Consider the following 18,255-nt stretch of genomic DNA (forward strand, 5'->3'; position numbering starts at 1 on the left):
TCATCCCTGAGGGGGTGACAAAATGGCACACCGTGGGGGGCAGCATTTACCACGGGGCCTAGCCTACAGCGCGCCCAGGCCACGCGTCTCTCCTGGGAGTGACGCGGTGGCTCGCGGCCCCGTGCTGCCAGAAACGGCAGCGTGGGGTTTGCGTCATCCAGGCAGAGTCCATGCACAGATTGCCATGGCGCCCCCATAGGCGGATCACCCCGCCCACACCGCTCCGGGTGCCAGAATAGCTAGCTACGTCCCTGCACTGTGGATGACATTTTCAAACCCTAATTTCAAAGTGCCAGCTGCAGCTCTCTGCAGAGGTTTTGAACAGGCTTTGCAGATGCCACCAATCGGCTGGCCAGCAGTGCTTGCAAATCCCTTTTGTCACCCAGCTACATCTTTGCGTGGACCATTAGATACAATGCATTTTTCAAAAGTAAAGGGTGGCCTGGGAAGGGCTGTAGCTCAGTGCCAGAGTGCATGCTTTGCTTGCAGAAGGTCCTAGGTTTAACCCCCAGCAGCCACAGGCGTGCGTGGCAATGATTCCCATCGGAGACACTAAAGAGCCTTGGCCAGTCCATGTTGACAACGCTGAGTTAAGACGAACCAATGGGCTGTCTCCATATAAGGCAGCTTCCTATGTTCCTGTCTCTAAATATATAATTTAAAAGTAGCTTCATATTTTATATAATCTGTGTCCACTGCATAGCTGTCAACTTACAGATTTGAAAATAAGGGACCAGCAACCTCGAAAATAAGGGATCAGCAGCCAAAATAAGGGATTTTCAGAGCACAGGTACGTTCAACTTCTGAGCCCCTCCGAGCCAAAGGCAGAAACCCCAGCCAGCAGCCAAACGAAGCCTCAAGCGGTGGTTCCCACAGTGCAGCAACCCAGCAAAGGGGATGCAGCAAGGAAAACCACCGTCACCTCTCCACTGGGAAGCGCTGAGCAAAGGCGAGTCCCCAGGCAACACGGCCAATTTGATTGGCACAAGGCATGCAAGTTCCCCCCCCCCCCAGTCGTTCTTAGACTCCTTATTGGGTGAGCAACGCAGCCAAGCAACACAGTTGGAGCCTCCCTCCTCCCTGGCCGGCAGGGAGGGAGGGAGAGGAGCTGCTTCCTTTGAAACCCGGGAAATTTAAGGGACATCATCAATAAGGGACAGCAGCAGGACACGGTGCTGGGATAAGGGACTTTGCCGCCAAATAAGGGACGGTTGACAGCTATGTTCCGCTGTCCATATTAGATGTAAAGCCCTGTTAAAGAGGTGTGATATCTATCCATTTTATCTTTGATTGTACAACAGCATTTCTGTACTGGCTGAGAGACTTAGTCCTACGGTTTGATTATTTAAACAAACCCTCTCTTTTCCACCTGGAAACTAACATGCTTTCTGTGTGGTGTGTGTTTTTATCCTGCTGTTCACTAAGTAGCCATAGGAAATTATTTGATTGTGGATTGAAAGATTCAGTGAGCCAATATAATCAGTCTCCAGCAAGCCCACCTAACTGTAGTATGCAACACTACAGTCTGCTCCCTCTTTCTCCCTCCCTGTGTCACTTTCAGACTTGTTCCAGTTTTCCACTGCTGGGCAAGCTTTTCACACTCCCTAGATGTAGCTGGTTGCAGCTTGTTCTGGCAGGCAGAGGCTCCAGATGTTACATTTACCGGCTTGTGTATAACCTTTGTGTTCGATCATCTATATGATGTTCCTAGCATGGAAATACTGTTTCCCATCCCTGTTCCATTTTGCTATTACAGCAGGAAATCGTGGATAAATGTTGTGCTCCATCTTTCACTTCTTCCAGTGCTAAAATGTTGAGCTCTATGGGTGAGCTCAGTATGGGTGAATGTTTAATTGAGTGCTGGAGGTAGTTTGGGAATTAAAAAACAAGGAGTTTAATAAGCTACTAAAAAAGGTATGTTTTTTATGCTTGTCTCTCTTAGAGGGCCATCATTCAGTCAACTTTGACAAGCTTGCTACCTGCCCTCCATAGGAGAAAATTGAACATAAGAACTCTGCTGAATTAGACCAAAGGCCATCAATTCCAGCATCCTATTCTTACCAGTGTTCGAAACTCCCATTGTTCTAGGCACATTTTGCGACAGGGAATTTCATTAGCGTGAGCAGTTTCTGAGCTCCGGGCGCAGTACTGTGCCTAAGATTTCAGATTAAAACTGCAGAGTGGAAGGAAAGGACGATCTTTTTCTGCCTCCCCACTTACAGCTACTCTCTGAAGACTGGAGAAGAGACCCTCTTAAGAATATTAGGGGGGTGGGCAGGAGAAGGACTAGACCATGTGAAAAATGAAAGTAATATTAGCTGCAATTCATTTTCAGCTTTGTATTCTTGTTATAAAAAAGTGTGCCTAGACATTCAGTTGTTGAGCCCCCAACCTAGGTTTTAAGGTGCCATTTAGCTCCTATCTTTCCTATCTCAGTTTCTAACACTGATTCTTACAGCGGCCAACCAGAAGCCCACAAACAGGAACTGTCCCCACTTGTGATTCCCAACAACACTTCTTCAGAGGCATAATGCCTCCAGCTGTAGAGGTAGAACATAGAAACACTAGCCAAGATGGATCCTATGTTTCTGATTTGAATCTGAGGCCCATTTCACTCTGAGCCAGTGTGGTGTAGTGGTTAAGAGCCGTAGACTCGTAATCTGGGGAACCGGGTTCGCGTCTCCGCTCCTCCACATGCAGCTGCTGGGCGACCATGGGCCAGTCACACTTCTCTGAAGTCTCTCAGCCTCACTCACCTCACAGAGTGTTTGTTGTGGGGGAGGAAGGGAAAGGAGAATGTTAGCCACTTTGAGATTCCTTCGGGTAGTGATAACGCGGGATATCAAATCCAAACTCCTCTTCTTCTAATGCTCAGAAAAAAAGTTTACTTCTGATGATATAAAAATAAGCATTGTCTGCTCTAGAAAAAGTTGCTGGTTTTGGTGGCTCATCTATCAGGACAGGACACAAATCCTGGCCAATTAACTGTGTGGCATTCAGCTTCCTCTAAGTGCAGAAAAATTCATGGGGGTAGCTGAAAATTTCCAATTGTAGCTCCTGCCACCAGATTATCTACTTACTCTTAGGGGAGGCCGGTGCGTAGGAGGCAAGGTAAATTGTGCAGAGATGCAGCTTTTGAGGATTATGGGAGACTTCCACTATTTCATTTGCTTTATCTCTCACAGCACACACAAGAACTTCTCTTGCAGCAGGAATGATGGCTGAGAAGAAGCAGATCGTTGATAAAGTAGACTAAATAAAATGTGGCTTTTTCCTGGTAACGTAGGAAGCCAATTTGTACTAAGTCAGACTCTTGGTACATCGGCTCAGTATAATCTATGAATGGCACCAGCTCTCCAGGTTTTTCCCAGGCATATGTCCTTCCCAGGCTTATCTGAAGACACTGGGGATCATACTTGGGACCTTGTAGATGAAAAATATCTGCTCTGCCACTGAGCTTTGGCCTCGCTTCCTTGCCTACTGCATAGTTCCCTTGAGCATTCAGAGCATAGCAAAAAAGTTTCTGGAATTATTGACCTCACACTTTTCATCCTCTTTGAACCCTCAGGGGACCTTGCAGTACAAAACAATGTAAAATAGCAATCAGACTGTTACAACAAGTTAATAAGTGACTGGTCACCAGCAGTAATAAATGCTAAGAACAACCAGCCAGATCAACAAACCTGAGCAGTCAGAATTTGCAAGCATTTCCATAAAATGCACACCTAAAGTGCTTTTGTCTGCAGCTCAATAAAAGCACACAGTGGGGTGGTGTGCTGTATTTCCTGCAGCAGTTTTACAGTTTGGGGGGGGGCCACAGACAAGAAGGTGCTCTCCTGTGCTTTGAAGGTAAGGAACAGCACCTTGAATTGAGCCTGGGAACAAGGTGGGAGCCAGTGCAACTAATGTAATATCCGTGTGATCTGCGTTCAAACAAATAGGCTCCTGTCAGCAGTCAGCTGCTGCATTTGTAGTCTGAACGCGCAGCTGCTGTGCTTCAATGGATATCTTTAGCTCTTAAAATTCTGACCACAAAGCTGACCCTGCTGTTTGTAGGACTGAGGTAAAGGATATTGTTCCCCTAGGCCAGCTGGAATATTCCTGGAGGCCACACTGCTTTGATGGCCAACTCTGTCTGAGATAGTTGCATAGTTTCATGCAGGGTGAGGCAAATTCCCTTAGGACTCCTGCAGGAAACACCAGCCTTTCTCACAGCAGATATGTAAAGGGTGAAGGTAATAAATGCATGCCCATACGTCTTTAAGCAAGCATGTAGAGAGGTCTGGGAATCTCAGTTAGACCAAGGTTTCAAGGGGTGGGTGTGTGGGTGTATAATTTTATATATTTGCTGTAGGAAAACTGGTGTAACATGGTTGTTTCCTTGAGTTATCGTAATGTGCAGAACTGCTTAGATATTTGTCCATGAGAAGAGGCCAGATTCATTCCCCGAGGTACTCATAGCATAATGGTTAATTGTTCCCTGATTCTCAGATATTTGCCCTAGATATTTACTAGGGGCCCTTCGTATGCATGATATCTAATTCTGCCCCGACGCCTTCCTTCAGACCCTTAATTGGCAATACAAAGATTGGCCATATATCAACTCTGTGTGTACAACAAACAAACAAGACACAGGACACAAAGGCTACTAGAATAGAAACAAAATAAATAAATTCCTTCCAGGAGCACCTTAGAGACCAAATGGTTTGTTATTGGTATGAGATTTTGTGTGCATGCACACTTCTTCATGTACATGCACACGAAAGCTCATACAACAACGCGGGTGGTGGATGGGACGCGGGTGGCGCTGTGGGTTAAACCACAGAGCCTAGGACTTGCTGATCAGAAGGTCGGCGGTTCGAATCCCCGCGACAGGGTGAGCTCCCGTTGCTTGATCCCAGCTCCTGCCAACCTAGCAGTTCGAAAGCATGTCAAAGTGCAAGTAGATAAATAGGTACCACTCTGGCGGGAAGGTAGACGGTGTTTCTGTGTGCTGCTCTGGTTCGCCAGAAGCGGCTTAGTCATGCTGGCCAGAAGCTGTACCCCGGCTCCCTCGGCCAATAAAGCGAGATGAGTGCCGCAACCCCAGAGTCGGCCACGACTGGACCTAATGGTCAGGGGTCCCTTTACCCTTTACCTTTAAGGTGCTACTGGAAGGGATTTTTTAATTTTGTTTCGACTATGGCAGACCAACACAGCTACCTACCTGTAACTGCTACTAGAATAGGCTCATTTTGACACTATATGGTTTGTGTCACCTTTTTGAAAACCCAGCAGCAGCCTGAGAATTGCGTCCAAATTTCTTTGTGAAATGGAGCAATAAAGGAGCAGAATGTGATCCTCGGAAAGTATCTCATGTGCATCACAATCAGAGAGAAGCTAGATGTTTCTTGGCTGCCCTTTCCCTTCTCTGTAGCACCCAGCCACTCTGACTCCAGTGCTAGAAAGGCAATATTGCTTGCTGCTTTAGTTTTCTGAATGTGACAGCGACTAGCCGTTGGGGGAGGTTTTGACCTGCCACTGGTTAACTTTCAAGTGTGTGTGTGTGTTGTGTGTGTGTGTGTTGTGTGTACCCACATGTGTGCTCCTTTTTTGTTCTTCTTAGTTGTTCTGTGCGCGAGCAACACTGTTGAGTAGATGGAAGCTGAGCTGGAGCAGGAAGGGTTTTCCTCCCCCCTCCTTCTCCCCCCCCCCCCGCCTCTCTTGCTCTCCTGGCAGTCCCAGACTCCAGATGTTCAGAATGCTAGTTGGGAAGTCCTGCTGGCGCCACTCAGGGCAGAGGGCAGGGTAAAGGCACGCGAGCTGGAACCCAAAGCACTCAGTCACTGCAGGATTTGGCACACCCCCAACTTTCTGCTGGCACATTCCCCAGCACTCTCCTAGCCATCTGTTCCAAAAAAACACTTTCAGAACCTCATCATCACTCAGGATACAACATTGAGAGCAGCTGTTAGGGAGGCAGGAGGGGGAGGGAACCCTGCAAAAGGTCTCTTTGTGAGAGAGGAAACGGGCTTATAAATAACAGAATAGTTGCTGCTCAATAAAAGCTTTCTGCTAAAATTTGTTTCTGTTTATAATTACGTGTGTGTGTGTGTGTACATGCAGAGAATTAAAAATAAAAGGATTGTAATGTAAAATGCTGTACAATATTGGTGTACCAATACTTTGTTGCTCCTCGTTAGTGGTCAGATTGAAATAAAATCAAGCACAAAGAACAAAACAAGTTTTTCACTCAAGGTTTCCGTGACAGCCTTTTTTGAAGGTTGCAAGCTTTTACTTTTATAATGCAAAAGAAGGACATGAGACAAATGTTTCATGACAATAAGATTGCCTATAATCTAAGTTAGAAGGTGATGAATAAATCAATGGTGATAATAACCAATTTGGTTGCAGTTGGCCGCCCCCCCCCCTCAACACAACCCCCCCCGCATTGTTACAATGGTCATGCATCCTGATCATAGTTACTTAGAACTAAGCCCTACTGAGCTTAATGTAGCCTATTCCCAAATAGCTGTGTGTAATATTGCAGTTTTAAGTGCCAAGGAGAGTTTAGGAGATTTCAGGATTTAAACTTCTGGGTCCATGAGCAGTTTTTCTTAAACAACTACTATGTAGTTTACTCTGTAAGGTTTGGAATTGCAGATTGATTGTGCAAATTGGAAGGACGTGGGTGGTGCTGTGGTCTAAACCACTAAGCCTCGTGGGCTTGCCGATCAGAAGGTTGGCGGGTTGAATCCCTGCGACGGGGTGAGCTCCTATTGCTCTGTCATAGCTCCTGCCAACCTAGCAGTTCGAAAGCATGCTCCGGCGGGAAGGTAAACAGCATTTCCATGTGCTGCTCTGGACTTGGTGTTCCTTTGCGCCAGAAGCGGCTTAGTCATGCTGGTCACATAACCCAGAAAAACTGTCTGTGGACAAACGCCGGCTCCTTCGGCCTGTAAAGAGAGATGAGCACCACAACCCCAGAGTTGTTTGCGACTGGACTTAACTGTCAGAGATCTTTTACATTTACCTTTTACCTTGTGCAAATTGGTCAAGCAGCTCTTTTTGCATATGTATGTGAAAGTTACAAGAGCCACACAATTCTTGTGTAGCACCAGTTATATAAAAGTAGCACCCAATGAAGTAATTTAATATTTTTGAAATTAGGGTACAACCATGGTATAGATGTTGGGACACAGGTGGTGCTGTGGGTTAAACAACAGAGCCTAGGATTTGATGATCAGAAGGTCGGCGGTTTGAATCCCTGTGATGGGGTGAGCTCTCATTGTTCGGTCCCTGCTCCTGCCAACCTAGCAGTTCGAAAGCATGTCAAAGTGCAAGTAGATAAATAGGTGCCGCTCCTGCGGGAAGGTAAACGGCGTTTCCATGGTTCGCCAGAAGCAGCTTAGTCATTATGGCCACATGACCCGGAAGCTGTACGCCGGCTCCCTCGGCCAATAAAGCGAGATGAGCGCCGCAACCCCAGAGTCGTCCATGACTGGACCTAATGGTCAGGGGTCCCTTTACCTTTACCCTATGGTATATATATGCTCTGGGATTCAGTTGTGGCAGACCTTGGCATCTCATGTTTCATGGATGACTCCAAAATCTGCTGCCACCGCCGCCTCTCACCTTCCATTGGAATAATAGTGGCAAAGCCTACTCGGGCATCCCATAAGCTCTTAGCCCGGTGTAACTGCAACAGGCGCACTCCCCCAGAGCCATCTCTGTTCAGTGTTGTGCTGTTGTGATAATTACATCAGCATCTCTGCTTGCCAGACAGAACAACCTGCCATTTCCTCTGCCAGCATGCTGTTCTGAAGGTTTTCCTGACCCCCACCTCCCAAGGCAGTTGAGGGGCACTGGGGGAGGGGGAGGAAGCCTCGTCGCCCTAGTGGGACTCATTGCAGTAGCTGCTACTAGCAGAAATAAACAGCTGAATCTGGCCCACTGTGTGATAATCACCATATCCATAACCATACTTGCTTACTGATGACCAAAAATGTTAAGTGATTTAATGGGGTGGCATTTAACTATAGATTCATGGGAGAAAAGTTTGAAGGGAGTTGGGTATGTTTAGCCTGGAAAAGCATGGAGTGAGACGCAATATAATGTCCATCTCAAATATTAGAAGGGGTAAGACCCAGGCCAATCGGTACAAATTCCAACACACACACACACACACACAAAGATTTGAAACTTCCTTGTGATATGAGCAGCTGAACAGTGGAACAGACTGCCTTAGGAGGTCTCATTCAATAGAGGGGTTTTTTTAAGCAGAGGGTGATCCATCTAGCAGGGATACTAGTGGATTTCCTTCAGCAGCGGGGAGCTGGACTATAGATGACCTTTGAGATTCCTTGCCCCTCTATGATCCTTTAATGCAAGCAATCCAGAAAAAGTTAGTTGGGAATAAATCCTGCAGGAGTATATAGCACGAGCATTTGCATGTTTAGTCAAAAGTTGTTCAATAGGACAAGTGCATGGGATTGTGTGCATGGGATTAGAGCCTTATAGCACAGTCCTGTATGTGCCTACAGCTGTGGCATCCTGGGCCAGCATCTTTATTGAGGTCTTGTGCATGGTTAGTTCAGACTCCATTAGCTCATTGGCATTTTACATGCCTTTCTTCTTCTTTTGCTCAGTATGAACAGCATTCAGATGGTCAGGTAGATAGTACTAGAGATGCCCGAAAGTGGTTTGAAGCATTACACATGACTATGACCTTCATCACAAACTAATGTTTGCTAGATCAGTCACAGTACTGTTACATGCACACCAGTGTCCAAGCAGACATATTTCAAGGATGCATATTTCAAGTCTGCATTCCTTAGAATGAAGGTTATTGGCAACTGTGCTGTATATTTACACATATATACAGGCTGGGCATAAGCTGGAAGGTGTTGCAGCATCAACACTCCAAAAGATCTTTCTCCCCCATTAGTTTTGGAGGCTTGGGGGCAAAGTTGTAACTTCAGATTGAGCATACAGAGGGAGTAAGCCCAGCCCAAGACAAAAACTACCTTCAGGTCTGCTGTTCTCTTATCTTCACCAGTGACATCACCTCCATCCAGCCAAGAGGGGACCATCTGGAAGTGTCTCTAGCTGGTAGTTTTTGTGCTAACCAATCACCTATATTATTTGGTCACGCAAAGTGATACTTAACGAAGAGACTGGTTGCAACATGGCTTGGCTGTAAACCAAGATGGATGCATGAATCCTTTGATCTCTTTAGACTTCTTGGAGGAAGAAGAAAGGTCCGTGATGGCGGAAGGCCCAGGGAAGGTGTCTAAGCCCACTAAAACAGTGGCCCAAGCCAGTGACAGTTCTGAACTGAGTACTTCCAGCTTTCTCACCTGCTCTCAACCAAAAACATTTATAGTTCATTTTTTATTGCTGTGCAGTGAGAGAGGTGTGCAGACCTTGAGCATCGTGCAGAATCTTAATTGTCAGGGCCAAGGACTGCACATCCATCATAATTTGAGCCAAGAGACACTTGAGCATGAGAAGTCCTCCTAGATCATAGGTGCTTAGAAAGGCAGGCATTGTCATGAACAGTCAGATACAACTAAACGACGACAACAAACATGGTCAGGCCTGTGCAGAGCTTGTCTGAGGCCTGGGGCAGGAGTCTTCTTGGTTATCCACAAGGCCTTTGATAGTCTTGAATGGCCCTTTTTGCTTAAACTGCTGGAAAAATTGTGATTTGGTCAGAGGTTTTTAGATAGATCTAGTAAAACAGCGTTCTCCTTTGGTCACTGCAATTAGGGTCAATGTGCTGGACTTGTGGTTGCAGTGAGGAGGGTGACGAAGCAGGATTGTCTCCTTGCCCCTTCTTCTTTACAATTGTGGCTGAGGCTTTAGCATATAAGATAAGCGCCAGTTGTGACATCAAAGGAATTAAGATCAGCAATGAAAAACAGGCCATAAGTTTTTTTGCTGATGATACCTTAATAATGATATCAGATTCAGAGGCAGGTATTTCAGAACTGAAAGTGGAACTTGCTAATTTGCAGGAGGTTACTGCTTTAGAGGTAAACTATGCAAAATCCTTCCTTGCATACCTTAATCTACTATGGCAGGTGTCTTGTGGCACTTATGGCCGATACAGGTCTACAGGGAGCATGCTTTAAATATTTAGGGGTAATGGCAACAAAATGTTTAGCAGAGCTGAGGCAGTGCAACTCTAGCTGCTGCTGAAGTCATGGCAAGCCCTTACTCTCGCTCGGTATGGCTGATTATTGCCATTAAGATTATGTTCCTGCCAAAGCTTTTATTTATGTTTCTAACATTGCATACAGAGTTCCACCTTGCCCTCTTGCAGTGGTGGCAAAGGTGTATTGAAGACTTCTGCCACAGGGAAAGCAAGCTAGAGCAAGCAAAACAGTGTCATGCACCAAGCCTTGGTCTGTGAGGAAGTCATTGCCTGAATGTCAGTGGCCACGAGGTCACTGGCCAGGCAGCTGGTTCTGTGTTGCAGCTGCTGCACTTAAAACAAAATAGAGGGTGACACAGCAGTGGTCAGGCAGCTGCAGCTCATTCTTCTGCTCCTCCAACTGGAGCAAGAGGCTCAGTGTGCCTAGCCTTGAGAAGATAGTAAGTGCATGCTTGCGACCACATGAGCACGCAGTGAGGAGTTGTGACCAATCCCACTTTCCCAGTTCATGCAACCCTATAGTACATATTTGCAGAATGTGTTCGCTTCATTCCTGCATGCACCTAGTATGTATTGTGGAAAGTGGTTTGTCTGTCTGCCTATTCTCTATCCGTTCTGTTGCCTCCCAAGATATCATTGCCCAATTTGGCATGTTGCCCAATATAGCAGGATAGAAGATGTGTTGAAGTGCTTTGTCTGTCTTGAATCTTCCAACATTCATCTTTACTGGATGTATATAAGTTCTAGTGTTAGGAGATAGGGAGGGAAAATGTCTCTCCATCCATTTTCTTCACACTATACCTTATCTCTAAACTAAACCTCCTCCCCTGAAAAAATGTTGAAACCTTTGTTCATAGGGTAGCTGCTGAATTCTAGTTTTGAAACATTTTCCAACTCCACAATATCATTTTGGGGGTGAGACAACCAGAACTGTACAGTATTCTAAGTGTTGTTGTACCATAGATTTCTATCATTGTATTATGATAGTGGCAGATTTATTTCTCATTAAACTTCTTTTGAGGTTTTTGTTTACTATCAAGAGATATATAAATATTGTGAAATAACCAAATTAATATTTAAATCCTCAATGATCCCTAGTATAGAATTCACCTTTATTTAAGCAGCTACTGCAAACTGGGTTGACATCTTCTTGGAGATATCCACTATGACCCTGAGGTCTCATTCTTGGTCGTTCAATGGCAGTTTAGACCCCAATAGCATATACATAAGATTAAGAGAATAGTGTATATTAACAATGTGTTTGACCCCCAACATGATACCACTTTACACTTGTTTACATTGAATTGCACTTACCATTTTATTACCCATTCACTCACTTTGGAGCTCTTTGCAATCTCTTTTTCTTTTAAACATCCGGAACAATTGATATCATCATCAAACTTGGCTACCTCACTCCTCACTCTTAACTCTAGATCAGTGGTTCCCAATTAGCTAAGGACCCCCTATTTTTCGAAAGCTGAGCCATGGATCCCCTACTTTTGAAAATGTTGATAACTCTATGGTAGTTACCTGTGCAAAGCAATTTTTTGAAGAAAATGTGGGGTAGCCCCTAATAAGCAAAGGATTTTTGGTACACCAAAAAAAAAAACCAGACCATAAAATTTGTGATATTACCACAAATTGCCATTTGCCAGACAGTAGGAAAAACATGTCTCCATTACTCCACTACAACTGAATTTTTTTAAAAAGCTATTGTGTCCCTAACTTGCAAGTTATGAGACTATGAGAGAGTATTTAAACTGGCTATTCCTTACTGTTAATGTGAGATGGTAAATCTTAGCACAACTTTGCACCATACGGTTCTGCTGATTGAGGGATCTTGCACCTTAATGACATAGGTGAAGACTTGGTCAGGGCTAGATAAAGTATTGAAGACTGAGTAGAAAACAGTTGGAATTTTGTAATGTTGGTAGTAGTAGTAGTAGTAGTAATAATAATAATAATAATAATATTGTTGTTGTTGTTGCTGTTGTTGTTATTACTATTATTATTATTTCCTCTTGTGCCCAAGTTTCATCCCTGGCTTAAAGAGATAAATTAGCTAAATACTGCACTTATTTGGAGTAAGGTTTTTATTCTTGCTTATTGCCCAATAGGAACAACCAACTTTTTAATTTATTAGAATTCCGCTGTGCATCTGTTTCCTCCCACCCCAAATATAGCCACAGAGCTTCCCACAGAAAACAACATCCACGCAGGCCTGGGAGATATATTGATACATCACCGAGGACTAGTATGAGGGTCAGACCGTGATGACGGCTTCACCTGGCACTGTATTGCAAGTGAAACCACCACTGCTCTTGGCTCCCTCCAGCTGGCATTGGTAGCAGAGGGACTCAGGAGCGGTGGTAGTTTCACCAGCGATATACTGCTGAGTGAAGTCACTATCCCACTCAGTCCTCATACCGGCAGAGGGTCGGCGAGGCACGATACAGTAGGTTCCTCTCTTCGCTTCTTTAAACTGCTCGGCTGAGGAATGTTCACCTGCCCTTGCCTCAGCCAAGCAGTTTTATGGAGCCCTAAACCCACCACCGGGACGTGGGTGGCGCTGTGGGTTAAACCACAGAGCCTAGGAGTTGCCGATCAGAAGGTCGGGGGTTCCAATACCCACAATGGGGTGAGCTCCCATTGCTCAGTCCCTGCTCCTGCCAACCTAGCAGTTCAAAAGCATGTCAAAGTGCAAGTAGATCAATAGGTACCACTCCGGCAGGAAGGTAAATGGCGTTTCCGTGCTCTGCTCTGGTTCGCCAGAAGCGGCTTAGTCATTCTGGCCACATGACCCAGAAGCTGTACGCCAGCTCCCTCGGCCAATAAAGCGAGATGAGCGCCGCAACCCCAGAGTCGGTCACAACTAGACCTAATGCTCAGGGATCCCTTTACCTTTACCTAAAACCACCACCGGCTACCATGAGCTGGCAGCAGGATGGGGGCTGCATGAAACTGCTCCACTGAAAGGTGCATGGTTACCGCTTCCCTCAGCTGAGCAGTTAACAGAGCCCCCAACCCGCTGCTGGCTCATTCAGCTGAGGGGCGGGAGGCCTCTTCCACCCCCCAGCTGAGCAGTTCAGTGAAGCCCCAATGCTCCTTCGCTTGCACATAAGTCTGAGAGTCATCGGGACTCACTCACTGTGTAGGACTGGGCCATGTGTCTCGGCTGCTTCTTCCTTGCCAAGATAAATTCCAGTCATCGCGATATATCAGCATATACCAGTATTTAGCTGCTGGTATTTCACGATGTTGAAAACAAAGTTATCGCCCAGCCCTAGCACTAAACTACCGTAAATCATCAGAGGGTGAGCTGTTGTGCTAATTGTTAAGTTGTGGGTGAACATATCAGACGACACAGCGATTCTTCACACAGCTCTTGTTTAGTCACAGGCCAGAACAGAACTGAACTGAAGGGTTCAGCCAGCCTGCTTATATAGAGCTCCACTAGAACGCAACAGTAACCATTTTCTGTAACTATCCAATCACTGAACGTCACTTTCAATCCCTTATTTGCATATGTGGACCTGAGTGAAAACTATTTACAGTATCCCCCTGCTGGCCCAGGGTGAGAACTTCAGTACATAACACTAATCATAGTGGTAATTGGATTAGCTATTTCCCGTTGGACTTCCAAGATGAGACATGAATCCCATACTCATAAGGCAAGATTCGCTGAGAACCCCATCTACAAGCAGTGGGAGAGTCCTCTAAACTTCATAGTCCTTGAAAGCAGTTAGAAGTTATTTTCAGTTAAAAAGTAGAGAGCAAGGGGAAGGGATCCCTTACATTTTCAAAATGATAAAGCAAGTGAACCCACCCCATAGAGCAAGCCGTTGGCGCTCTCCCTCCCTCCCTCCAGTCGCAAGAGCCCTAAGAAACTGTGTCATAGGTTTTTGCCCAATCCCAGCCCCCTTACCATCCAGCAACTCTTTTCACAAGTTTTTCCCCTGCCAGCAAGCAGGCCCTGGTCATGAGCAGAGGCTGGATTATTATTGTGGCTTTCACTCTGCAATTAACCAGATAAGTGAGTCCCTGGCAGGAGATGGTGCCGCGAACCCCCTGGCTGTGTTCCACAGACCCCCAGGGGTACCTGGACCCCTAATTGGGAACCACTGCTCTAGATCATTTAAGGTAAAGGTAAAGGGACCCCTGACCATTAGGTCCAGTCGTGGCCGACTCTGGGGTTGCGGCACTCATCTCGCTTTATTGGCCGAGGGAGCCGGCGTACAGCTTCCGGGTCATGTGGCCAGCATGACTAAGCCGCTTCTGGCGAACCAGAGCAGTGCACAGAAACGCCGTTTACCATCCCGCCAGAGCGGTACCTATTTATCTACTTGCACTTTGACGTGCTTTCAACCTGCTAGGTTGGCAGGAGCAGGGACCGAGCAACGGGAGCTCACCCCATCGCAGGGATTCGAACCACCGACCTTCTGATCGGCAAGTCCTAGGCTCTGTTGTTTAACCCACAGCGCCACCCATGTCCCTCTATGAATAAGTTAAAAAAACACATATCCCGATATTGCTGCTGGGGGACTCCACTTCTTAATTCCCTGTCCTACTCTCTGCTTCCTGCTACTTACCCAGTTCCTCTCATCTTAGTCTATGACTGCTAAGTTTATTCAGGAATCTTTGGTAAGCTACTTCGTTAAAAGATTTTTGAAAATCTAAGTGTGTAGTTTCAACTTGGGTCACCTCCATCTATGCACTTCTTAGCCCTGCCAGGGAACTAAGAGGATGGTGAAGGAGGATTTACTCTTGCAGAAGCCATGCAGAACACTAGTTCTGCTTCAGCAAGACTTCTTCTATATGCTTGGTATTTTTTATATTTGACAGTGCTTTCCACCAGTTCTCCCAGAAGACACCTTAAGGTAACCACTCTATAGTTTCCTGGATCTATTTAAAAAATTGGCTGCTTCTCAGTTCTCAGGTAGAGAGAGGCTGATCACATGGGAAGAATAATCTTTCTAATCAATAGAAGAATCAGACATGGGATAAATTGCAGTAAACATTACAAAGCAGGAAAGGGGAGAACTCAACATGTGGTTGCTGTTTTCTGCAGCCGCTCGTGCTTCTTAAAATACTCTTACATCCCATGAATTTAAAGTAAGACTGTGACCATAATCATTTTTTACTTTTCTTCCTGGGCCACCATAATATTTCTTCTTAGATGCTTGTCTAGACAGCATTCAGTTACATCTACCTGCACACACTGTAATCAAAATTATCACTTAGGAAAATAATCCTTCTAGTCAATCGAAGAATCAAGAGTGATTCCTACTTGGTTGTCAGATGTTCTAATAAAATGTCTTTTTTTCTCTAGGAGTAACAACTGAACAGGGTGAATCCAGTGACCGTCCCATTCCATGTTGTCATAGTACACATTGTCCAACTGAAAACACAATCTTTCCTTAAGATGAAGACTGCCAACGAGAACTCTCTGGATGTGAGAAACCCATCCCAGAAGTTGCAGATGCTTTCTTCTTACGTCATTCTCTTCTTAAGCCAACCACAGTCTAGTATGTGCAATGTATTGAGCACTTTCCCCCTTTGCTTCCATAGGAATTATTACCCCCAGCAATATAGTGTACTGCGATTTCACTGTAAATGCCAAAGATCTGGTGGAGATTATACACTTGTCACTCAATATAATGAATATGATCCACTAGCAAAAGCAGTCCTCTGCATGTATCAGGAGCCATCAGCATGAACCAGATTTGCTGTGGGAGTCGTTGATTACTTTCAATGGAATGCACATTGAAATGCGTCTTCCGTCTGCATTTGGAAGTGAATGGAGATTTAAATCCCAGTGGAAGCGATGAAATGCAGACAAATGGGTACATTCGGATGATGTACACCTGATGTATGCTTGTGATTCCTGATGTGTGTGGACACGTGCTTTGGGCTGTGACATCAGGGTCTTGTTTTTTACTTATATGACACCGTCCTGGAGTAGAAAAATTCCCAACATTCCCTTATATAATGCCATTATCACTCCCAGATCATACTTCATAAATCTTTCTTTATTATTTTTTAATCATCCATTTGAATGGATTTTTCTGAAGCACTGAAACCAGGATTTGAAGGAGGAAACAGCTAAGACATACCAACATTTGTTCCAAAATTATTGATTTTTCTTACTTTCAGCAGGAAGGTTCTGTTTCTTTGATAGTTTTTCACACAAAGACACACACAGGGAGTAAAATAGTGACAAAAAAGAGAACTGCTAACTACAGGAAACATATTTTCATATTTTAAACATGTCATTTAACCCAATGTATTAACCTTTATACCAAAAAAAGAAGAAAAGAAAAGAAAAGAAAAGAAAGGATAAAGAGCAAGAATGTAAAGTAGCAGAACTATTCCAAAACTGTTTGTCAAGTCCTATTTTGGAATGTAGCAATGTTTAAAAACACATGTAATGCAAAGGCATTTGAATTCTATATTGTATCTTTCACTTCAAATTGAAGTAAAAAAAAGGTATAGAAAAAGCTCACTTGGAGTAAGCAGGCATTATAAATAGTTCATGTCATACATAAGGCGTCTGCTAAAAAGGAAGAATATAATTCAGTCTCACAGTCAAATAATATGGCCTTTTGAAGTCAAATGAAATGGTTGTACGAAGTAGTTAAATTTGGGTTTCTGTTATTTCAGTATAAATTGGGTATTGATTTACAAAATGCAATGGGTTTGAAACTAGCCTTTTTGTTCTTACCAGGTTGGGAGACATCACCAAGTAAGTTACTCTTGTATTAGAACAAGACTATATCCTACACTTTAAGCCTAAGCTAAAATGCAGAATTCTGGACTATTCAGTTGATATCCACCACTTTCACTGCACTGAAGGGCTTCTACATACTTTCTCCCTCTGGCGTGGTGATGGTGGGTTAATACTAGAGATAAACCCCTGGAGGAATAGGACAAAAAAGCTGGACTGTCAGGAGTGTCTCTAGAGCTACAAAAGTGATTCCAAGCCCTCACCTTGGACACCAGTTCTCAGCTAGAGGAGCAAGTACAGCAGTTGCAGACCTCAGAACACACCAAGGTGGCAGCTGAAGGTTCAGTGTGATTTCTGCTGCTTCCCAGAGAAGGAAAAGAGACATGTGGTGGTGGCAGGTGACTCCCTATGGAGGAGGAAGCAGTGTGCAGAGGAATGACTCATGGTTTGTGTTGTCTCTGCACAAATGCAGAGAGTATGGGAAACAAGCAAGAAGAACTTGAGCTCTTAATACTGAATGGTAAATATGGCCCAGAAGACACTACTGAAACCTAGTGGGATGAGACTCGGGACTGGAATGTAGAAGCTGAGGAGTACAAGCTGCTCAAATGGAATTGATCAAACAGGAAGGGAGGAGGGGAGATCTTGTAGCAATAGTAAACTTCAACTATTTTGATATCTGTTGGAACTCAAACGCAGCCAAGAATGTAAGGTCCAACAAATTCCTCAGTTGCCTTGCTAACGATTTCCCAGAATTTGGAAGAAGCAACAAGGGGGTCATCTCTCTTGGACCTGGTCCTCACCAACAGGAAGGAACTGACTGATAAGCTAAAAGTAGACAGAACCTTGGGAGAAAGTGATCATGTCTTCTTGAGTTTCCCTATACACAGGCAAGGGAAAACTGAATGTAGTCAGACATGCACCCTGGAGTTTGAGGAGGCTGATTTCAAAAAGCTTAAGGAACTATAGGGTGAAGTCCCATGGTCAGAAATACTCAAAAGAGAAGGGGGTTGAAGATGGATGGGAGTTTCTTAAAGGTGAGATATTGAAGTCATAAATACAGTGGTGCCCCGCAAGACGAACGCCTCGCAAGACGAAAAACCCGCTAGACGAAAGGGTTTTTCTGTTTTGGAGGCGCTTCGCAAAACGAATTTCCCTATGGGGTTGCTTCACAAGACGAAAAAATCTTGCGTCCCCCAGCGGTTTTTTTTTGCTTTTTTTGCCCTTTTCCTAAGCCGCTAAGCCGCTTATCAGCTGTTCCGCTGATAAGCCGCTTAACAGCTGATCACTGGAAGCCGCTTGACAGCTCTAGCACTAATCCGCTAAGCTGTCAATGGGCTTGCTTCGCAAGACGAAAAAACCGCTAGACGAAGAGAATCGCGGAACGGATTAA

At 44.9% G+C, this 18,255-nt stretch overlaps 1 protein-coding gene across 1 annotated transcript in view; it reads left to right on the forward strand.

Annotated features, from left to right (window-relative positions):
• ATOH8 (atonal bHLH transcription factor 8) overlaps window positions 1-18,255 on the forward strand; it is a 40,533-nt gene that overhangs the window by 18,642 nt on the left and 3,636 nt on the right. Inside the window, exon 3 of the mRNA XM_083738540.1 lies at window positions 15,468-17,924. Within this exon, the coding sequence (XP_083594666.1) occupies window positions 15,468-15,473 (6 nt within the window). The 3' untranslated portion in view covers window positions 15,474-17,924. The remainder of the gene's footprint in view (window positions 1-15,467; window positions 17,925-18,255) is intronic.

The sequence above is a fragment of the Podarcis gaigeae genome (assembly GCF_964106915.1).
Source record: "Podarcis gaigeae genome assembly, chromosome: 5".
In the NCBI taxonomy this organism is placed as follows: Eukaryota; Metazoa; Chordata; class Lepidosauria; order Squamata; family Lacertidae; genus Podarcis; species Podarcis gaigeae.